Source organism: Ceratotherium simum, chromosome 27 (genome assembly GCF_057802395.1).
Source record: "Ceratotherium simum simum isolate JZ-2026a chromosome 27, ASM5780239v1, whole genome shotgun sequence".
Taxonomy (NCBI): domain Eukaryota; kingdom Metazoa; phylum Chordata; class Mammalia; order Perissodactyla; family Rhinocerotidae; genus Ceratotherium; species Ceratotherium simum.
Window position 1 is genome coordinate 3,122,289 of NC_141926.1, and position 23,123 is coordinate 3,145,411.

At 49.6% G+C, this 23,123-nt stretch overlaps 2 protein-coding genes across 3 annotated transcripts in view; one reads left to right on the top strand and one right to left on the bottom strand.

Annotated features, from left to right (window-relative positions):
- RRP1 (ribosomal RNA processing 1) overlaps positions 1–983 on the bottom strand; it is a 22,660-nt gene extending 21,677 nt beyond the window's left edge. For both annotated transcript variants that reach the window (XR_015548701.1, XM_004429719.3), the window contains exon 1: positions 792–983. Coding sequence is in view for 1 of the 2 variants with exons in the window: in XM_004429719.3 (XP_004429776.1) it covers positions 792–924 (133 nt within the window). In the remaining variant the exon portion in view is untranslated. The remainder of the gene's footprint in view (positions 1–791) is intronic.
- On the top strand, positions 923–19,608 carry LOC147913388 (leukocyte cysteine proteinase inhibitor 1-like). Its single transcript, XM_087417852.1, has 5 exons — positions 923–1,114; positions 15,658–15,749; positions 16,052–16,127; positions 18,883–18,984; positions 19,466–19,608. The coding sequence occupies exons 1-5, from the start codon at positions 923–925 to the stop codon at positions 19,592–19,594; spliced, it is 591 nt and encodes a 196-aa protein (XP_087273978.1). The 3' UTR covers positions 19,595–19,608.
- Positions 19,609–23,123: the final 3,515 nt, after the last annotated feature.

The following is a 23,123-nucleotide window of genomic DNA, read 5'->3' on the forward strand; positions in this document are numbered from 1 at the left end:
CTTTTCTGTTATACCTCAAATTTTAAAAGGAAAAGTCAACTCATTCAGGCTAGCAACATAAAACCACTCGAAATATTTACTTAGGTCCTAACTATGTGTCTGGCACGCTGTTCCTGGAGCAGTGGATCTCAGACTTGAGTTCTCGTACGGAAATCACCTGGAGGGCTTCTCAAAACACAGAGCGCTGGCCCTACCGCCGGGGTTTCTGATTCAGCAGGGCTGGGACGGGACCCAGAATTCGCAATGCTAACAAACGTGCAAGTGATGGTGATGCTGAGGCTGCTGATGGGGGGCCACCGTTACAGACAGCAGATAACAAGCAGCTTGTTCTCTGCCCTCGCGGAGCGTAGAGTACAGTGAAACTCAGGCGACAACCCAATAATTACACAAAGAGAAAGCTACCAACAGCGACAACTGCGCTCGGAGAGAAAAATACGGGATGCCCAAACAGTGGGCACCGGTGTATACGGTCTGAGTGGGAACGGTTCCCAGCAAGAGGGCGGTCTGAGCCGGGAAAAGGAAATATGGGGCTGGGGAGGGGAGTCCACGCAGAGGGACAAGTGGTCACCGTCCCCGAGCTGGGGGCCGAGCGGCCTGGGCGTGGGAGGGGGCGCAAGGCTGAGCGCTCCGGGGGCGGGGACCGGAGGAAGCGCCGCCCGCCGGCCCGGCCACGTGGAGGCTCCACGCGGTTCGGAGGCCCCCGGCCGCCGCCGCCCCCGGCCGCCCCGCGCCCCGCCGCCCGGCCCGGCCCCTGAGGTGGCCCCCCGCACACCCCGCAGCCCCGCGCCAACCTGTGGGCCGCTGAGTCCTGGCGACGATGTATTTCCGGAGCCTCCTCACCGCCCGGTCCCGCGTCACCTGCTCGTTCCCCGCCAGGCGCTGCGCCAGCTGGATCTCGGGCGGGAGCTGCACGCGCGGACCCATGGCCACCACCGCGCAGACCCCCAAACACCCGCGACAGCGCCGCTTCGCCTGGACGCGCGGAGTGACGACACAAGATCGCGCCGCCCTCCCCCGGGCGCGTGACGTCACACGACCACGCCGGTCTCCCCGGGCGCGAGGAGTGACGTCACAGGCCAGCGCCGACCTCGCCCGAGCATCACACCACCGCCGCGTAGTGGCCAGGCGGAGCAATGACAGCGCCGTTGCCTGGCCCTCCTCTGGGTGGAAGTCCGCTCCTGACACTTGCAATTAAAGGGAGATCGTTAAGCGTGTGCCTGACTTTTGGCGGGGGGCTGTAGTCCACCCGGTTGATGAGAAAAGGCTTTTCTTTAGCAAAGAATGTCAGCGAGTGGGCCAGCCCCGGTGGCCTAGTGGTTAAGGTCCACGAACCCCGCTTCCGCTGCCCACCTTTGGTTTCTGGGCGTGGACCTACACCACTCGTCTATCAGTGGGCATGCTGTGACCCGACTCACATACAAAACAGAGGAAGATTGGCAACAGATGTTAGCTCAGGGCGACCCTTCCTCAGTAAAAAAGAAAAAAGAAAAAAAGAACGCCAGTGAGCACAGGCAGAAGGAATACTAGGAGAAAACCCTGTGCTGCCCCCTAATTAATTGTTGATTCAGGCAAAGGCCGTCAGAAAACTCCACAACGGCCATAGAAAGGTGTCGGGGATGGGGTATTGCACGAGTACCAGCCCCTACTCCATATGGCTTGCCACCGCTGGCAGGCACCCTCACCTGGGCAGCGGCAGCAGCATCTGTGGGGCAGTCTAGCCTGACCCTCGTCCAGCCTTTGGGTCTGCACCGTGGCTGTCAGGAGAAAGGGAAGGCCGTCCCCCGTGCATAACAATGAACCCAGATCTGGGACAGTCCACAAGACAACTGTCCAGGTCTCTTCACAAAGTTAGCATCACGAATGAAGGAGTGAATAAAATAAAAGTAAAAGAGGGGGAATGCAATGTGCAAATCTTGATTGGATCCTGGTTCAAAGAAAAAACTATAAAGTCATTTTGGAGACAACTGGGAAAGCTTGCATATAGACTAGATGTTAGATTATAGTGCAGAATAACTGTTTATTTTCTTAGGTGTGACAATCGTGTTTGTGTAGGTTGGGGCTCAACAGACTTTTTCTGTAAAGGGCCATGTGGCAGGGGCCCCCAAGACCACTCCCAAGTTCATTGATTTCCTAGGAGGACTCACCACTATGATTTATTATGGATACAAAGATACAAAACAAAGTCAGCACAGGGAAAAGAGTGAAGTCCAGGATGTCAACTTGAAAGCAAATTTTCCTGTTATTTTACCCTCAAAATGACTTTACTCAGGAACAGCCAGAAGAATGGCAATTCAGGCCATGCATGCTATGGCAAACCACAGGCAAATCCAGGAAGCAAAGGATGGGAGCTGCTTTTATAGAGAAAAGGGGGAGGGGAGGGGCTGTTCTAAAGGAAAGTCCTTTGGGGGAAAGTAACAGTTCAGGGCGGCAACAGCTTCTCATTGGCTGAGCTGCAGTGTTTCTCATTGGCTGGGCTGATGCCAGGTAGGGAGAGAAATCTTCCTTCAGTCTTAAAATAGTTGTACTTCCTGTGGAAGATGCAAGCCTCTGTCTCTTCCTGTTTGGTGTGATTGATAATGTGTGAGATTGATAATGCGTGAGAGCTCCCCCTGCAGGCCTTCCTGATCCAATTGAGTTAAGGTTTCCTTTATTAATTTCCACAAGCGGAAACAGGGAGGAAGCTACTTCAGGTTCCATAACAAAATTAGACAGCCTGCCCTGGTTCTGGCCATTGTCATGGCCCAGCCCCCTCCCCCCCTGGACCCCTGCTCTGTCCCCCAAAGCCCCGGCCTGCTGCTTCCAGAGCCCCTCTCCAGCCTCAAACTCGTTCGCTTCCTATTGTGTGCTTGTCCCCCGATACTCACTCCCTCAATTTTTTACTAAAGAAAATTAGGGACTAAGAAAATATAGAAGAGGGAAACAGTCAGAGTCTCATGGCCTAAAGGAACAACTTCTGACATATCTGTTCTTCATTTTCTGTGCATAGGATTTTTATAAATTATATTAATTTGTTGATGTTATGTATTAATTATACTAATCGCACTATGTTGTCAATTTTGAACCTGCTTTTCAATACCATACCTAGCATCTTCCTGTGATATCATTAACTTTTCAAGACTATACAGTATTCCGAAATAAAACAACTGTTGTTTCTAAAAACAAAAAGTCCTTTAAATGAAACTTTGGAAAAATGCAGAGCATCTCAGATAGATAGCCCTATCCCACCCTGAGATGGCTACTGCTCCATTTCAGTGAATATCCTCAATCCTGCAGTTGCCTAGACCCGTGGAGCCCCAGGGAATCCAATGTGAGAATTCGGCATCACCACAGCACCTGGGGTGCACACCTCAGGGTCCCTGGGGACACACCGCTGTATACACGCTTTTTCCCAGCTGCACGGTGCTCCTTGCTCTGGATGGAGGCTGGGCTCTGAGGTGCCTCCTAACTTCTGGGACAGACATTTTTTCTTTCTTTTTTCCCTGAGCTAACATCTGTGCCAATCTTCCTCTATTTTGTATGTGGGTCACCGCCACAGCATAGCTGCTGACTGGTGGTGTAGGTCTGTGCCCAGGAGCCAAACCCAGGCTGCCGAAACGGAGCATGCTGAACTTAACCACTAGGCCACCAGGCCAGCCTCTGGGGTGGACATTTTTATAGATAAATCTTCTGTCCATCCACTAGTTTTCCTTAAGATACATTCCTGGCATTGATTGCTGTAATTGTGAAATTTTATCTGTGAATTACGCAACTGGGTAAGGAGTCAAATATTTATTTAGTGCCTCCTTTGTGAGAGGTATAGAGGAGGGGAACAGGCCCAATGCCACCTGTCTGTCTGCTGGGGACCCCGATAAGGACACAGGTCATTAGGAGACACTGAGAGAATAGCAGGATGGCCCAAGACAGATGCAACAGGTGCCCCCAGAGAGTCCGCTGCCCCATGTGGGTCCCAGGCTCTCCCTCTGACTCTTCTGACGCTTCCAAGCTCAGAAAATCCTTTGCCGACATTAGTTTACAGCAACCGCCTGTTATGAGAGGTTCGGGGATTCGATCAGAGACGTAAAAAACACTTTTTACTCTAAACAAAGGGACTGAAGGTATATTTTATTATATAGAGGATAGTAAAGGTGATAGTCTGCAAACAGATTTGAATAGGTCCAATATTAAGAGGGAACAAACATCAGCTCCACTGGAAAGGGAAAACATTTACATCGGCTGAAGAGAAATGACACAAATCAACTAGAAAGAGAAACACTAGGTTGACTGAAAAGAGAACATATTAAATTAATTACTTTATATTAAATCAATTACTTTACATCAAATCAATTACTCACAATATCTACGCTTTACTGTTGGGAGAGTCTTGTTAATTGACGCGGCTGGGCAAGGATCACACGTCCTGGGCAAGGCGGCTCTTTTATAGGTGGAACTTTTACCAGGTCTTAGTTTTTAGCAGTTTTTATACCAGCAGTAATTTTTAGAGTAAGCAATTACAGAGTTTGCAGAGCAAGCATCTAGTGTTCCCACGCACAAATGGTTATCAGTGGCGTACGTGCACGGAGCCCCCTGGCTAACGTCCCAGCCCGGTAATTGTGTACGTGCATTGTTCTCTTTGGTTATCGTCTTAGCCCGGCACAGATGGCCAGTCTATCTCGTGCTACGACGCTCCAAGAGCCTTGAAATGTTACAACTTGCAACTGTCTCCGTGAGAGAAAGGCCAGTTCCTGGGAAAAGGCCAGTTCCCACCACACAGAAAGCAGCTTTGTATTTCTTTGTGTGCTGGTGGCTGTAGGTCAATGGAGCGGCCAAACATGGCTGTACTCATGTCAAGACATTTTTGGCCGTGGCCGTCTTTATTAACTATAAGACACCATATGTACAGACAATGAACTTTGCACACAAGTATATAAGGCACATCTAAGAACTTAACATCTAATGACTATAATAATTATAAAACTATCTCACAATAAAGGACCCAAACCCCAAGGTAACTAACCAAATAATCTCTTAGAATATGAAATATTAGCTTGATTTTGCAAATCATGTACAGCATCAAAGATAACATTAGATAAGATAACATGTAGGCCTAACAAATTAGCTTGTAGAAGTTCAGACCAGCCCCCATCACGGAGGGTAGCAGAAGGCAGGGTAATAGAGAAATTATCTTATATTGAGAAGTTGCTTGATGTTTTTGAGATCAAATTTTTTGGCGATTTGTAGTCTAGGTTATAGGTCCCACCACTGTACAGCAGTTGGTCTAACAGTGTAGGGTTAAAGGTTGTCCTATGGAGACATTAGTTGGGGTGTAGGTCTGCAGCAGACATGGAGTTGCAGCATAGCATAGCGAGCACAGCAGGAGTATCTATTCACGCAAAGAAACAGAATTTTTAGGAACATGATATAACTGTTTATTTTTTGTATACATAACTATGAGTGTTGTAGTGGGCCCTTGGGCCACTACTTTTGCCGCATGGGGAGCCGCATTGGGTGGGTGGGTGGGTTACCTACACCTTTGCTCTAGGTTTTTATCTATTTGTAGACCCAAATCTTTGCTTTTTTTTTTAGTTAGTTTACTTGGAGGTTGTCCTTGTGACACATTTGGAGTCAAGAGGGGAAGCACCAATAATTGTCTCATTTGTTCCCCAGACTCTACACTTAGTACTGTGTCACTACTATTATATAATATAAATTTTATTTTTTTTTGGTAATCTGGATCAATGACTCCTCCCAGTATATCAATACCTTTTGCTGTTAGTCTAGAGCGTCTTTTTAACAAACCAAAGGTATTTTTGGGAAATTGTACCCCTATCCCAGTAGGGACTATAGACTGCTTTTTAGGGGGCAATTGAATAGAATGAACGGTAGATAAATCTAATCTAGCTGCTTCGGCCGTGGCACGAAAAGGCGGTTTAGCAGACTGAGTCAAGGGCCAATAGGTTAGGGTCATAAACGCATGGGTGGCGGTTGCTACTTTTGTAATCTTTGCTGGTAATAACCTTGATAGAGGAGTCTCATTAGGGCCTAGTGGCCTGTTATTTAACATATTTAGAGCAGTACTTAGATGGTTGTGCCACCCCTTTAATGAGCTATGACCAAGTTTTTTTTAATTGTTGTTTAAGCAATCTATTTATTTGTTCTATGAGGCCTGCAGCTTGGGGGCAATAAGGTATATGATAAATCTATTTTATATAATTTTTTTTGGTATAAGTTTGAATCAACTTACCTGTAAAGTGGGAACCGTTGTCACTCTGAATTTGCTTTGGTGTTTTATAATATAACTTAATTGTATTTAATAATTTTATGGCACTCTGTTGGGTGGCCACTTTAGCTGGTATAGCTAATAAATAACTAGACTATGTATCAACAGCAGTGCAGGCATAAGTATATTTACAAGAATTTGGCAATGGTCTAATAAAATCTATTTGCTAGGTATGGGCGGGAAATAATCTCTTTTGGATATGACCTTGGTGGGGGTGTAGAACTCTCTCTTTATTTAACTGTTGGCATAACTGACATTGTTGTACTGTAGTGGCAATATTATCATGGGTGACAAGGATTTTCCTTTGTTGTGCCCACCTGTATGAAGTTTGTTTTCCCGAGTGTCTAATCTTTTTGTGGACCCATTGTGCTAAGCCTGGGTTGTGCGTTGCACGTATTTGCACCAGCTGATCAGCATGAGAATTATGCTTTTGTTTTGCAGAAATTAAAGAACTGTGAGCATCAACATGAAATATAGTAACAATCGTGTTTTGACACCATAACCATATGTCTTTTTATAATTTTTTTATATTTTTTATTATTAATTTTTTAATTATGTTTTTTTATTGTGGCATCTATGTTGCCAAACCTTGTGCCATTGCCCATGAATCAGTATATATATAATATTGTTGCCCCTGTTCTTGTTGAAGTGCCTGATACACTGCATAAAGTTTAGCATATTGGCTACTTATATTATCTCTGGTGGTGACAATTGTTTGTTGGGTGGATGGGTTATAGGCAACTGCTTTCTATTTTTGTGAGCCCGATATCATTTTGGCAGAACCATCTGTAAACTAGGTATGTTTTTGTTGTTTTTTAGTCAATTGATCATATGAGACACGCCATTTAACAGGAGATTTTGTTATATCAGTCTTGGGTGACACAGTTGGCTCACTGCTATATTGAGACACTTGTTTATGTAATAGAGATAACCCCTTTGGGCCAGATTTGGCCCGATCTTGAATGTACTATTTTTATTTGATGATATTAAATTTTTGTATGTCTAATTTTATGAGTAACAGGCATGCTATGAATCTAGTGCATGATGGGTATTTGGGGTTGCATAATTACCTCATGTCTCAGGGTAAGGCTTTTTGAGTCTATTAGAGCCCAATAGCAGGCTAACAACTGTTTTTTAAAAGGACTATATCTTTTACTGGAACAGGGAAGCTTGTGACTCTAAGTCTTAGAGGATAACGTCGGGTACCTTGTTTTTGCCATAAACTCTAGCTGGCATATTGATCAATGACATCTACCTGTAATTTAATGGGTCTCCGTTTAATTGGCCATAGATCTAAAGCAGTCTGCATAGCATGCTTGGCTGCTTTAAAAGCTTTTTTTTGTTTTATTTTTTATTTAAATTTATATATTTTTTGGTAACTTTATATAGAGGTGCAAGGAGCTGACTTAAATGTGGAATATGTGTCCTCTAAAATCTAAATAATCTAATAAATTTTTGTGCTTTTTTTTGTTACAACGTGCTGCAAAATCTAATATCTTTTGTCCAGCTTTAGGTAAAATTTTTTGTTTTTTATTATTTTAAAGTATTTTTAAAAATTTAACACTTGAATTTGGGCCCTGAATTTTAGCTGGATTAGTTTTTTATTTATCTTCCTCAAGTGTGTCTATTACTTTTTTTAACTGTTGTTGTACTCTCTTTTTTTTATTTTTTTGGATGATAATATTATCTATATAATGTGCTATTTGGACATCATCAGAAGCAGGTACCTTTGCCAAGGTTTTAGCGATCTGTCGATGGCAGATAGTGGGGCTATGCACATATCCCTGAGGAAGTCCAGCAAGGGTATATTGTTGTCCCAGCCACGTGAAAGCAAACTGTTTTTGGACACTTTTAGGTATAGGTATGGTGAAAAAGGCATTAGCCAAGTCTATGACTGCATACCAAGTGTCTGGATAACATTGCACTTTTTCTATAAGAGTAATCAAATCAGGGACGGCAGCTTGAATAGCCGGAGTCACTTTGTTTAGCTCTTTGTAATTTAGAGTTATTTTCTATGTCTCATTACTTTTTTTAATAGGCCAGATAGAATTATTTTAGGCTGTAGTTACTCTGAGAAGGACTTTTACAGCCAAATAATCTTTTATGGTCTTAGATATTTTTTGTTGTCCTCCAGGGATGTGATATTGTCTTTGATTGACCACCTTTGTGACAGGTGGAATTTTTACTTTATGATGTAAACATCTCACAATTATAGCATTAATATGAAAAGACAAAGCTCTAATAGCAAATTGGTATTGTTTATCAGCTAAATTTAATGTCAATCCTTTTAGAATATCAATCTCAATTATATATTCTGGTATTGGCACAATCATAACTAGATATGTGCACTGGGGTAGTTGCCCAATTTGGATAGAAAGATTAGTGGTAACTGCCTGAATTTTTTTTTTTTTAATCTAGTTATCAGAATTGATGTACTTTGAAACTTAGTTGGATTTTTATAGATAAGGGTGGCCTTTGCCCCTGTATCTACAAGTACTTGCACACTAGTTGTAGATCTATTTTTTTAAATATTTTAATTGGTACATGTGGTCTAATATCTTTTTTTATAGTGGTACTAATCGATACAGAGGTCTGGCCTTCCCTTTAATCACATAAGTCAGTAAGAAGAGGATCCGAGGGAGGAGGCGGTACACTAGGTGCAGTAGGCACTGGGTTGGAAGCATTTTTTATATTGTCTTTATTTACTTGTTTTACATTTAGCCCTTTTTTTAATATAGTTTTTATAATTTTTTAGTGTCAACTCTATCAATCTGGTCTTTGGGTACTCCTGCCCGGAGTAGGGCCAAAAACATATCACCTCGAGTCATTTTATCTTTTTTAAAGAATGTTTCTCTTTTTTCCCTTCCTGGAGAGTTTTCAGTTGTCTGTCAGTCTCCCAAGTCTGCTAGCTGCATAATCTCATCTGCAAGTGTTGATATAGGGTTTTTAGTTTTATTTATGAGAAGGGTTGTAATTATTTGTTTGTATGCCGGAGGTGCAGTTTTTATCAACTTGTTTTGCACCTGGACACTTAAAGTTATTTTATTTAAAGCTTTACTACACCCCAGAAACATAGCCTGTTTTATGGGTTTTTTTTTATCTTTTGGACACAATCTTTTAAAGTATACCACGGTCTATTAGTGTCCGGCCACATATCATCCGTGGGGTATTTATCTTGAGCTCTTTTTACTGCAAGAGCCAATAAAGTTGTACCATCAGTGTCTTGTCTACAATCATTTGGGGGGTGAGCATTCATGCTCTAATCTCTGAAAGCTCCCCTTATTACTGGATCATTGGACAAAATTACAAATTTAAAAGCATCTCCTGCATCCAGATTAATTCTTGTAGCGCCCATATCATATAGGCGAACAAGCCAGGTTATAATGGCTTCTCTAGGCTTTTGTGTAGCCCGGGCTAAGATATCAGAAATTTCTTGTTGGTTAAAATCTTTAATCACATCTTTTTTTACAGAATGTTTACCATCTATTTTTATCCGCCGACGGCGAAGAGGACGTGCCTCTGTGCATTTGGGCGGTTTTTGTTCTTCCTCATAATCAGTTTTAGAATCATCATCCCAGATATCACCATCTCATGTGTCCGGGTCCCATTTAGGACTGGCTGATGCTATGGCCATATGAACTTTGCGTTCATTTACCTTTCCTCTCCTCTTTCTATATTTATATTTGGCAACTCTTACAGCAGCCTTTTCTGTAATAGCTTGGTAGTTACGAGCCTGATCTCCCAGTGCATGATTTTGACATTGAATCATAGCCAAGCGAGACTGCAAATCTGAATTTTCTTTCTCTAAGAGTATCTTTTCTTTTTGTATCTTATCCCTATCTTCTATAGCCCGGCGATAAGCAGTCAACAAACACCAACCTCGCCATGCCAAAAAAGAAACATCGTCTTTCTTTTTCCTTTTTACCGTCTGCAAAGCTTTGGTCACATCCAACGGTTTAAATCGTTGCAGACGAGCATCCTAAGATTCACATAACCCTGACCTACGAACCCACTCCCCAGCCAGAGTGCAAAAGGGAGGGTCCTCCCATCCTGGAATTTCTTCCACCTTGGCTTTAGTTACCTTTGTTTGAATAGGAAAGGCATCTCTTTAATAGAACCCTGCTCGCTGTGCCAATTATGTTATGAGAGGTTCGGGGATTCGATCGGAGATGTAAAAGACACTTTTCACTCTAAACAAAGGGACTGAAGGTATATTTTATTATATAGAGGATAGTAAAGGTGATAGTCTGCAAACAGATTTGAATAGGTCAAATATTAAGAGGGAAAAAACATCAGCTCGACTGGAAAGGGAAAACATCCACATTGGCTGAAGAGAAATGACACAAATCAACCAGAAAGAGAAACACCAGGTTGACCGAAAAGAGAACACATCAAATCAATTACTTTATATTAAATCAATTACTTTACATCAAATCAATTACTCACAACATCCATGCCCCACTGCTGGGAGAGCCCTGTCAATCGACGCGGCTGGGCAAGGATCACACGTCCTGGGCAAGGTGTCCCTTCCACAGGTGGAACTCTCACCAAGTCTCAGTTCCTATCAGTTTTTATACCATCAATAATTTTCAGAGTAAGCAATTACAGAGTTTGCAGAGCAAGCATCTAGTGTTCCCACACACAAATGGTTATCAGTGGCGTACGTGCACGGAGCCCCCTGGCTAACGTCCCAGCCCAGTAATTGTGTACGTGAATTGTTCTCTTTGGTTATCGTCTTAGCCCGGCACAGATGGCCAGTCCATCCCGTGCTACGACGCTCCAAGAACCTTAAATGTTACAACTTGCAACTCTCTCCGTGGGAGAAAGGCCAGTTCCCAGGAAAAGGCCAGTTCCCACCACACAGAAAGCAGCTTTATATTTCTTTGTGTGCTGGTGGCTGTAGGTCAATGGAGCGGCTAAACATGGCTGTACTCATGTCAAGACACGGCCTTGTAAGATTGTACATCTGTTCCCTCCCTTGACTTGCCCCATTTCTGTGCCTCTCTCCCCTTTCCAGAGGAAGTCAGGGCTGCCTCTGCTCACGTTCCTTCGCTTGGAGGAGTCCCAGCTCGGAGCTCGAGCCACTGTCCCCTGTGTTGTCTGCTCTGTTCCCAGCAGCCAGGCCTGTGAGGATCCTGATGCAGAGGCAGGGCAGTGCTGAGCCCACGTGGGGTACCTACTCTCAGCTTTACTGCCACTAACATTTCCCTGGCTATTGAAGACGAATTGGTCAAATTAATAAATACTTAGTTGTTTAAATGTCTCATCTTTCTTTTTCTCTCCTTTTTTTTTTTTCCAAACGTTTTCTTGGGCTAGAATTTAATTAGCAACAAATTCTAACAATGACATTTCTGCATGATGAAACACAAGCCACAGATTAGAACCAGGATCCAGTGTGACTCACCTGCCTAAGAGTGTGAACAGGAGAGCAAGACAGCTGAATTCTCCCACTGGGAAGAAGGGATCATGAGACACAGAGGGAAAAAAAAAAAAAGGAAAACTCCTGGCTTCTACTTTTGCTGGGAAAATCAGAGATTTCATAAGTGAGATTTCAAAAGTGCTTGAATTTCACATTTGACCTTCTGAATACAGACTTCAAACTGAAGGGACGTTTAAGTCCCTGGGGGAGGCCCCAGGACTCCTGGTGGGGAGACAGGATACTCTCCCCCGGCTCTAGGAAAATGAGAACTGTGGCATCAAGGAATGAGAGATAAGTGTCAGCATCTCCCAGGGCCTTTGGATAGAAAAAGCAATACTAATTACGGGTAAGGCTTTCATTAGTAAACTAATTATAGACAGTAATAGTAATAGTAATAACCCTATCAACTCACCCTGGGACTCAGACACTGTCGCAAACATATTACACATATTAACTCATCTAGTGTTTAAAAAAAAAACCTTGAGATTCATTATGAATATTATCCACACAGAGGGGTTCAGCGGTTAGTCCTATGCCACACAGGAGGTACAAGGGCTGGATCCCACTCAAGCCTTTGGCTCCAGAGCCTGCCCTCCATGGCAGCTTGAAAACATCTGTCGGGACCGGACCTGCAGCAATACAGCAACACCGATTTCATTAGTACCCTGAGAGACTGACTCTCCGTGCGGATGATGGTCAGACCACATACAGGTGACGAGAGAGCTCTACCCACAACCCCTGTAACCACCATCCAGAAGCCGAACCACAGGCTCTGCAGCCATGGGTCCAGAAGGGGCAGGACTTGGCCATGACTGACCGCCTCCCTCAATTCTGTCCCTCCCCCTCTGACTCAGGACAAGCAGAGAAAGCCAGATACGCCCCTGAGGTCGTCACACAGGACGCCCAGCTTGTGTGAGCCCACAGGCTCCCCAGGCCCCAGCCTCCACCAGGGCACAGCCGAGCCTTCCTTTCTTCCACTCTAAGGCGTGCCCCCCGGCTCCTCTGAGTCTCTGCCAAACCCGAGTGATGGCGCTGGACCCCTGCTCCCGCCGCTCTGAATAAATGGCCTCTGCTGCTTCTCATCTGGTGGTTTGTGTACTCCCACAGGTGTCCCCCCCTATTTGTAAGGTGTGAGCACCCACAGACCCAGGTCCAGCAGGGAGACAGGGTCAGATACCAGAAGGCATCTCAGGATAGGTCAAACCTTGGGCAGGACAGCGGCGGGTTGAGCCTCAGGAGCTGCAGGAGGAGAAAAGGCAACAGGACCACCTTCCTTTCCCTCCATATATGCTGCGTTTAATGTACGAGAGTCAATATCAGGGCCGGTATCAATTTTTATTTATTTATTTTTGCTGAGGAAGACCTGCCCAGAACTAACATCGCTGCCAATCTTTCTCTATCTTGTAAGTGGTTCACCACCACACCGTGGCTGATGAGTGGTGTAGGTCCACGCCCAGGATCCAAATCTGCAAACTCGAGCCGCCAAAGTGGAGCGTCCCAAACCATCACCAGTACGCCACAGGGCCGAGGGCCAGATCAATTTAAATCCTAAACCAAATCCCGCCAGAACCAAGTCCTTTACTAATGCCCTTGATCTGACATTGTTATGAGCGGTTAATAATGGGCTGTCCACTCACTTTTGTGTCTTTCCACCATGCCAGAATTTATTAGGGTAAATTCAAAGGATCTTGTCTCAAGAGACTGAGGTCTGGGAACGGCAATAACAAGCCGGCGTCCCTTTATAGAGACTCGAGCAAACATCACACATCAAATCATCTGAGTATCACAAGAACATATTCATTAACACCAAACAAGGCATTGGATCTGCAAGGGGTCACCAAGCAAAGTCCAAAGACTGTCCTTGGCTCAGTCCAACAAGAAACAGGAACAGGAAATCGGTCCAGCGAATTCCCGCCTGGTCTGGGGGACGGTGAGAAGCACAGGAATCAGCAAGGCGACCAGCAGCGCATTGTCCTCTCTCGGGTTGGCTCCCTAGCACCGGTGTAACCTCTTCTCATCCTTTTATAGTGCTTCCATACTGTCAAGGCGGGGCAAAATCCCCTTCTTCCTTTCTTGTGTTCTTCTGGCTGGACTGATAATAAAATTGACCCAAAACCAGATTAACAGGAGAAAAACCCAGTTTAACAGGTACGTTTTGGAGACCATAAAGAAATGATGCTCGGAGAGTGAACCAAGCAGGCAGTATGTATATCTTCTACACAGAGAAACAGTAAATTTGTGAGGACTTGACAGGACAAAGAAGCTTAGCTTTGGGGTACATAAATAGTGAGGAACTTAAGCAGAGTTTAGGCTGGAGGTCGTAAATTAGCGAGGTTTGTTTATGCAGGCTTCTCAGCCTGGAAGCCCCTAGCTCTGGTGACGAGGATGCGGGGAGAGCACCTTCCACACTCTAAATAAAGCAGGGAGATTTAGTTCTTGCTTTCAGGGGGAACAGAGACAGGAGGGTCAGAACGCCTTTTTTGCTTCTCAAGTAACTTTAATTCAAAAGAATGAATTTGCACTGAGGGATATGGGGCCCTGGGCGGCAACGATATCTTGTGCAGGTCTGCAGTCGAACCCGCTGGTTATCTCTGGGCATGTCTGTGGTTTTGGGTGTTCCATTAAGTCATTGTCAGTTATGCCGGTAACTCCGTTTTCTTGTGCCAAGTCCTTGGCATGAGTTCTTCCATTTTGTATGCTCCCTGCAGACCTCCACCACCAACCAGCCTGAGGCCTGGGAGTCAAATCCTCCCCACCACTGGAGCCCTTTGTGCCCTTCTGTCCACCCACGCATGTCAGCCCTTCACTGTGTCCCCGGGTCCCATGCTAGGGATGTCCACAGCAGCCCACACGACAGGACGGCACAGGTGGGATGCTGGGCCAGGCCCTGCAGATGAGAGGGCAAGGCGGGCAGATACACGCGGGAGTGAGGCTGCACCAGGCCTGACCCTGGAGTCTGGATGCCCTGGCAGCCCCCTGCCCCTCTCCCCCAGCTCCTCCAGGTCCAGGGCTGGGCATGGACTTCTCTCCCTGCTGCCCTCAGCAGTTCTCAGGTCCAGCTCCCCACTCCTCCCACTTGTCTCCAGGCCCCAAATGTCTCAGCCATCTCACAGCCGACCGCTGCCCACGGCACACACTGGGCACTGGGTCAGGCTGTGGGGACACGGAGACCAGAGCAGGACAGGGGGGTCTGGGGTGACTGTGCAGTCTGGTGGACAGAATGGAGCCTAGCTGGGTCACTCCCATCCTGCATCACACCCCCAAGGACACTCCATTCTCTGGAAAGCCCACACCCGCCCCCCCCGTGGGCCCAGACCACCCTCCCCTTACCACACAAAATTGGGGTTCTCTGCCCAATGGGCATAAACAAGCCAATTAATTACAGCATCAGCTTTTGGGGGAGAAATCAGCTTTATTCTGTGAGATCGATCTGCAAGGAGACAGGGGATGTGTGCCCTCAGATCTGTCTCCTCGATTCAGGCCTTGGGGCGAGTTTGAAGAGGTTAGAACAGGCCGGCACGAGGAAACGCTGGTGGGACAGGCTTTGATTGGTGGGCTTCAAGCATTTATGGTAAGGTTCTAAACATTTATGACAGGGTAAACATTGATGATGAGGCTATAAACTTTTATGATGTGGTGCTAAACATTTATGATCGAGGTGGGGAAGGAATTATCATGCCAGATCTCCTGAATGAGGGACCCCTCGCTTCTAATAAGAGTCTGACTTTCAAGTTCGGTGGTTTCAAGAACCTTGGGTTCTGTGGGAATGAGGATCTTTGGATCCAAGATCGATTCAGGCCACGATTTCTTCTTTTACTCAGGCCCTGGCTACAGGACTTTGCAGATTTTCTGTGACTCAATCCTTAATCACTTTGTTGATAAGAGATGGGCTCTAGATGGGCCCGTGATTACACCCTCACTGCACTCAGCCCACGCACTGGGAGACCCCCAACTCTCCCCACCCCTGTGGTGCCTGTCCCAGCCCACCTCCACTGCCCAGGGCTCCCTCAGGGCCACACCCCAACCTGAGCCCTCTTACCTCCGCCTCCCTGGGGAGGAGGACACCAAAGCCAGGTGGGGGGTGGCACTGCAGCACAGGGACCGTTGGTTCAAAGACTGTGCCTGAAGCAAGAGGGGGTCACTGAGGCTGCGGCAAGTCAGGTCGCACCCATCCAGATCCCGACGGCGCCCCCTCCCACTCCTAGTCCTGCGCCCTAATCCCACTCACGTCACGTGAGAGCCGCACCCCTGGGGTGGGGCCTCGGTCCACACTAGGTGTAGGCACTGGGTGTCCCTACTTGCTCTCAGTGCTCACTCTCCGCGCTCACTCTCCGTGCTCGCTCTCCGTGCTCACTCTCCGCACTCACTGTCCGCAGCTCCAGCATGTCCATTCCGGGCGGGTTCACCGACCCGCAGCCCGCTACGCCTGAGATCCAGGCCATCGCCAACCAGGTAGGCCGGGCCCACGGCCGGGCTGCCTTGCGGGGATGGGGGTCCAGGTCCTTCTCAAGTCCTGGGGACTGGCCCGCCCAGGACACTGGGATCGAGACTGGAAGGCAGGCAGTGCGCTGGGTTCAGGGCCTGCACCCGGGCTGTGTCACGGGGAGAATACCCTCCAGGCCTGGGGATGTGCACAGAGGGGCTCGGAGGAGAAGGGCCCTAATGTAAATACCCTCTGGTAGTTCGGAAAAATCCTGCACAGAGAAAGAGCAGAGGATGGAGCAGGTTGGGGGGAAGTTGACAGTCAGTGAATCTGGGGAGAGTGTGTCCAGGTGTGCTGAGCTGAGCTGTGATTCCAGCACTGTTTGCCCAGGTGTGAAATCACCTCCGAATCAAAAGTTTTCAAACCATAAACAAACGACACAGACCAGGCTGGGTGGCAGAGGCAGAGCCTGGCCAGACCCTGGGCAGTGGCCGGACTCCCCATGCCTGAGTTTCCTCATCTGTAACCTGGGCATCAGCAAGGGACCCTGCAGAAGGTTCTGGTGAGGGTGGATGAGGGGGCCTGCCCCACCTGTCCTCGTGTGTCAGCAACGTGGAGTCTTTACAAGCAAGACAAAGTTCAGGGCACGGAAGGCTTCAGTCCTGAGTCTGGAGACGAAAAGGGAAACAAACTTGTCTCCTGTGCCTTTCCTCCCCTGCTACCCCTACACCCGATGGCAGGCGGTCAGCCCGGGGTCCTGCCTCTGGGTATGACCACCTGATGGCAGGAAAGAGGGGTGAGTCAGCCGCATGAGACCTTTGAAAATGAGGAATTTGTGGGGACTCCGAGGGTGAGCCTCCCTGGGCGCTGGTTCCTGCTCTCCCCCTGCAGCTGCTCCAGGGCCCAGCCCTTCCTCAAGGTTCCCGGTTTTCCAGGCCAAGACATTCCTCACTGTACCCTGGACTTTGAGGTGTGTGAGCTCATTCAGGAGAAGAGTGGCCGTCTCAGAGGGCTCCCTGACTTGGTGTTGGTCACTTGAGAGTGTCGTGTCAGTGGCAGTGTGACTGCTACCTGGAGAGACTGGGGCAGCCGTGGGGGAGCCGGCCGCTGGCTGGGCGGCTCTAGGAGGAGAGGGGCCGGGCAGCATCATGGAGCCTCTGGCTGCAGAGGAGGACAGAGGTAGAAGCTGACCCGGGTCACAGGTCGTCAGAGTCGGGCATTCTGTCCCAGCCTCCTCAAGAAGTGCCCACCAGCCGGGTTCTTGAGCCTTCCCTGGTCCTCTGCCCCACCCTGGTCCCTGAGGGCCAGGAAGGGACAGCTTCCTGACTGACCTGGGGCCTTCTGTGCCCCCTTGGTGCAGCCCAGCCCCTCTCTCTGCTGGTCCACAAGGGAGTCAGTGAACTGTGGTCCGCAGGCAGTGGCCTGGGCTGGTGTTCAGGCCTCCATGTTCCCTGTTCCACCCCCTCCATCTGGGTTTTCTCACCAGTCCTTGCTCTCAGCCGGGGCTTTCCTGCCTCGGCTCCTGAAACAGGCAAAGAGAGAGGCCATTCCTGCCCAGATCCCGGGCTGGTTTGTGGGTGTCACTCACCCCCTTGGGTTTATAACCGTTTGCAGGGTCAGTTCCTTGCGGACTCAGCACAGTGCCCCGCAGGCAGCAGCACCGTTAAGTATTCAGACCCAGGTGGGCGCTGGCCCCAGGGAGACGCACACACCACACTGAGAACCTTCCAGCCACGTGCAGAGAGCAGAGGAGCCTCAGGACGGGGCCTGCCTTCTTCCCCGCTGAACACCCTCTGTCCTTCAGTGCCCAGACCCCAGTCTTCTCCCCATCCTCACCCCCAGGGGGCCCCTCCCTGAACGCGCTGGAGGCCAGGCTCCCGGGACTCACCTGCAGGTGGTGATGGAGATCCCCCTTGTCTCCCAGCACCTGGCCTGCTTCCTGCAGCTGGTTTAACTAAACCCTGGAACCCTCTAGAACCTTCTGGTCACTCCAGCACCAAGTCAGTGTACACCAGTGCCGACCAGTTCATCCAGAGGGCAGCCAGAGCACTTCCACACTAGATTCCACTTTAAATTAAAAAAAGACACACCTGGTCTCTCCTTCCTCCATAAAGATGCTCAGTTACTGAAAGGCCAAGACCCTGGAAACAGGATTGAAGCAAAAGTACGGTGACTGTGACACTGAAGATGAGGAGCAGCCTCTGCCCAAAGGCCCTGCACCCTGAAGAAATCACCTACAAATGCAGCAAAGTGCTTTATCTCCTCCATCGTCTGTGACAGGAGAGTGAGTCCCCTGGGGAGTGCCAGCATTAGAGACAGTTAAGAGAATTAAGGCACGTCTGTAAGGTGGAAGATTACATTTAGTTAAAAATTTTAAAAGTTTTTAGTTTTCAATTTTAAAAGAGTAATTTAAAAAGTGTATACAGTCTTTCAAATGAAGTGTTTGGTGTCCAGTAAAAGCACACACAGGGCATAAGCTTCTATATAGTGTTGTAATGATGAAAATAGAAAAATCTCCCAGGCCTGGAAAAGGAAGGGCAAGGATACACTGAAGTGGCATCATTAAAGCTTTGGGAGAATTAAGGAATCGCTTCCTGAATTTGTGGTTGGAGCTGAGAGTTTCCCAGGTCCCCCTGGTGATGAAGAACAGTTCTGTTACAGAAGAGCTTAGAATTGGCCTTAGAATTCAGTTTGTAACATGTAATGTGAGAAGTGAGCTCCTGTGTAAGTTACTCTTGCAGGAGGGAAGCCTCCATGATGTGTGCATTCTCTCTCCTTCCGCAGGTGAAGCCCCAGCTGGAAGAGAAGGAAAAGAAGAAGTTCCCTATTTTTAAGGCTGTGGAATTCAGGAGCCAAGTGGTCGCGGGCACAAACTACCTCATCAAGGTGGGGTGTCAGCCACGCGGGAGGGTCTCGCCTCAAGTGGGTGCTCGAGCAGACATGGGTGGCGTGGTCTCATTGGTCCCAGGGCAGTGGTGCTTAAAGCGGGGTCCTGTGGCAGCCCCAGCTTCTGGGGGTTCAGGGCCCTCTAAAACGAGTGTGTGTGCACGTGTGTGTGTGTGTGTGTGTGTATGTGTGCACGTGCATAAGCACCCCAGCATCCTTGGAGGAGACGACCGAGCCTTTCAGAGCTAAGAACTAAGGGCTGTGATGGAGTGAGTGTGGGGTGCCGGGGGTGCGGGCTGGGGTGACGAGGGCATCCACTGCCCTTGGAGGAGGGAGATGGGAGTGTCATCAGCCCCGTCACTGATGACCTGAAGGGACGCGGTTTCCACGCATCCAGGCCTTTCTCGAACTGTCCAGTCCTGCAGGGAAACTTGGGGTCAGAGGCTGTCCCTGCCCCCCTCACTCCACTCTCTCTTTGCAGGTTCAAGTTGGCGATGACGACTATGTACACATTCAAGTGTTTAAAAGTCTCCCGCATGCAGATAGGCCCCTGGACTTGACCAGCTATCAGACCAACAAAACCAGGAATGACAAGCTGGAGAGTTTCTAGCTCCCGATTTTGAACAGGGCTCGTCGTCCACGTGGTTTTCTGTCCTCTGAGGGCGTGTGTCAGGGATGATAAATGAATGTCATCTCTATGCTGTGCCACTAGGGGAGGAGGGGGTGCTATGCACCTCTGTGTGTCTCTGTTCCTAACTTCCATTGTGTTGATTTTTTTCTCCCAATCAATGTTCTAAACTAAATTACTTTCCAAGAGGGCTTATTATCTGTGAGCATTCCTTTGAGGCATTGTCAGTTACACCGGTAACTCTGTTTGCTTGTGACAAGTCCTTGGCATGTGTTCTTCCATTACACATGCTCTCGGAAGATCCCCACCGCCACGCGAACCTGAAGCCCTGACAGCCATCTCCTCCCGACCACCGGACCCTGTCATGCCTCTTGTGTCCACTCATGCACATCAGCTCTTCACTGTGTCCCCAGGTACCACACCTGTGATGTCACAGCAGCCCACACGACGGGACAGCACAAGTGGGACACTGGGCCAGGCCTTGCAGATGAGAGTGCAAGGGGGGCAGATGCACGTGGGAGTGAGGCTGTTCCGGCACTGATCCTGGAGTTGGGGACGCCCTGGCAGCCCCCTGCCCCTCTCCCTCAGCTCCTCCAGGTCCAGGGCTGGACATGGACTTCTCTCCCCGATGCCCTCAGCACCTCTCAGGTCCAGTGCCCCACTCTGCCCACTTGTCTCCAGGCCCCAAATATCTCAGCCATCTCAGAGGCCACCGCTGTCCATGGCACACACTGGGCACTGGGTCAGGCAGTGGGGACACAGAGACCAGGGCAGGACGATGGGGTCTTGTGGACTGTGCGGTCCAGGGGGACGGAGTGCAGACTGGCTGGGCCCCTCCCATCCTGCATCACACCCCCAAGGACCATGGACCCTTCACATCCTCTGCAAGGCGCACACCCACCCGCCGCAGGCCCAGACCACCCTCCCCTTACCACACAAAATAGGGGTTCTGTGCCCGATGCACATAAACAAGCCAATTAATTACAGCATCAGCTTTTGGGGGAGAAATCAGCTTTATTCTATGAGATCGATCTGCAAGGAGACAGGGGATGTGTGCCCTCAGATCAGTCTCCCCGATTCAGGAATTGGGGCGAAATTGAATAGGGGCCCTTTCTCAGCCTACGTCCACTGCACGGGGGGCTCAGCCAGGCGGCGCCACGACCCGAGCCCTCCTAACTCCGCATCCCCGGGGAGGAGGACACCAAACCCAGGTGGGGGCGACCCTGCAGCACAGGGACTCTTGGTCCCAAGACCGTGCCGGCTAAGGGAGGGGTCACTCACGCTGTGGCAACCCAGGTCGCGCCCACCAGGACCCTGACAGCGCCTCCCGCCCTCTCTAGGCCTGCACCCTGGTATCACTCGCGTCACGTGACTGCCGCACCCCAGGAGGCGAGTGGGGCCACGGTCCACACCCGGTATCCGCACTGGGCGTGAGCACTCGCTCTCCGCGCTTGCTCTCCGTGCTCACTCTCCCCTCCCGAAGTCCGCACTCGCTGTCCGCTGCTCCAGCGTGTCCCATGACAGGAAGCTGTGTGGAGGGTTCACTGACACCCCCGCCCCGCCCGGCCTGGACCCAGGCGGTCGCTGACCAGGTAGGCCGGGCCCACAGGCGGGGCTGCTGCGCAGGGATGTGGGCCGGTCAGGACACTGAGATCGCGGGTGGAAGGAAGGCCGTGCACTGGGTTCAGGGCCTGCCCCCAGGCTGGGTCACAGGAGAATGCCCTCCAGGCCTGGGGATGAGCACAGAGGGGCTCGGAGGTGAAGGGCCCTGATGTAAATACCCTCAGGCAGTTCTAGGAAATCCTGCACAGAGAGAGAGAGCAGAGGATGGAGCAGGTGGTGTGGAAAGTAGACCGTAGTGAATCTGGGGAGAGTGTGTACAGGTGTGCTGACCTGAGCTGTGATTCTAGCACTGTTTGCCCAGGTGTGAAATCGTCTCCTAATAAAAAGTTTTCAAACCATAAACAAATGACACAGACCAGGCTGGGTGCCAGAGGCAGAGCCTGGTCAGACCCTGGGCAGCTGCTGGACTCCCTGTGCCTCGGTTTCCTCACCGGTAACCTGGGCATCAGGAACGCAACTACAGAAGGTTCTGGTGGCAGTGGGTGAGGGGGCCTGACCCTCCCGTCCTCATGTGTCAGCAACGTGGAGTCTTTAGAGGCAAGACAAGGTGCAGGGCACGGAAGGCTCCAGTCCTAAGTGTGGAGAGGAAAAGGGAAACAAACTTCTCCTGTGACTTTCCTCCCCTGCTGCCCCTACACCCGATGGCGGGCGGTCAGCCTGACGTCCTGGCTCTGGGTGTGACCACCTGACGGCAGGAAAGGGGGGTGAGTCAGCCCCACGAGACCTTTGAAAATGAGGAATTTGCGGGGACTCCGAGGGTGAGCCTCGCCGGGGGCTCGTTCCTGCTCTCCCCCCGCAGCCGCTCCAGGGCCCGGCCCTTCCTCACGGTTCCCGGTTTTCCAGGCCCAGACATTGCTCACTGTGCCCTGAACTTTGAGGTGTGTGAGCTCATTCAGGAAAAGAGTGGCCATCTCAGAGGGCTCCCTGACTTGGTGTTGGTCACTTGGGAGTGTCGTGTCAGTGGCAGTGTGACTGCTGCCTGGAGAGACTGGGGCAGCCGTGGGGGAGCCGGCTGCTGGCTGGGCGGCTCTAGGAGGAGAGGGGCAGGACAGAGTCGTGGAGCCCTCTGGCTGCAGAGGAGGACAGAGGTAGAGGCTGACCCGGGTCAGAGGTCATCAGAGTTGGGCATTCTGTTCCAGCTTCCTTGAGAAGTGCCCACCAGATGGGTTCTTGAGCCTTCCCTGGCCCTCTGCCCCACCCTGGTCCCTGAGGGCCAGGAATGGGCAGCTTCCTGACTTGAGGTCTTCTGTGCCCCCTTGGTCAGCCTAGCCCCTCTTTCTTTTTCCTTTTTTTAAATAAGGACACTTTTTATTGTTTATTTATTTATTCATTTTTATTATTTTTGAGGAAGATTGGCCAAGAGCTAACATCTGTTGCCAATCTTCCTCCGTTTTTCCTTTTTTTCTCCCTAAAGTCCCAGTAGATATTTGTATGTCGTGGCTGTATGTCCTTCTAGTTGCTCTATGAGGGACGCCGCCTCAGCAAGGCCCTGTGACTGGTGCATAGGGCCGTGCCCAGGATCCACACTGAAGAACCCTGGGCCAGCGAAGTGGAGTGCATGATCTGAACTGCTACGCCACTGGGCCAGCCCCCAGCCCCTCTTTCTGCTGGTCAACATGGGAGTCAGTGAACTGTCGTCCGCAGGCAGTGGCCTGGGCTGGAGTTCCAGGCCTCCTTGTCCCCTGTTCCACCCCATCCATTTGGGTTTTCTCACTGGTCCTTGCTCACAGCCAGGGCTTTCCTGCCTCTGCTCCTGAAACAGGCAAAGAGAGAGGCCATTCTTGCCCAGACCCCGGGGCTGGTCTGTGGGTGTCACTCCCCTGGGCTTGTAAACCATCTGTGGGGTCAGTTCCCTGTGGACTCAGTGTGGCTTCTTGCAACACAGGTG

Excerpts from the sequence above, each read along its gene's own strand:
- LOC147913388 (XM_087417852.1), top strand. The coding sequence starts at position 923 with ATGGCCACCACCGCGCAGACCCCCAAACACCCGCGACAGCGCCGCTTC. Across the intron at positions 1,115-15,657 it reads GAGCATCACACCACCGCCGC|CCCACCTCCACTGCCCAGGG; the intron begins GTAGTGGCCAGG and ends TGCCTGTCCCAG. Across the intron at positions 18,985-19,465 it reads GCACAAACTACCTCATCAAG|GTTCAAGTTGGCGATGACGA; the intron begins GTGGGGTGTCAG and ends CTCTCTTTGCAG.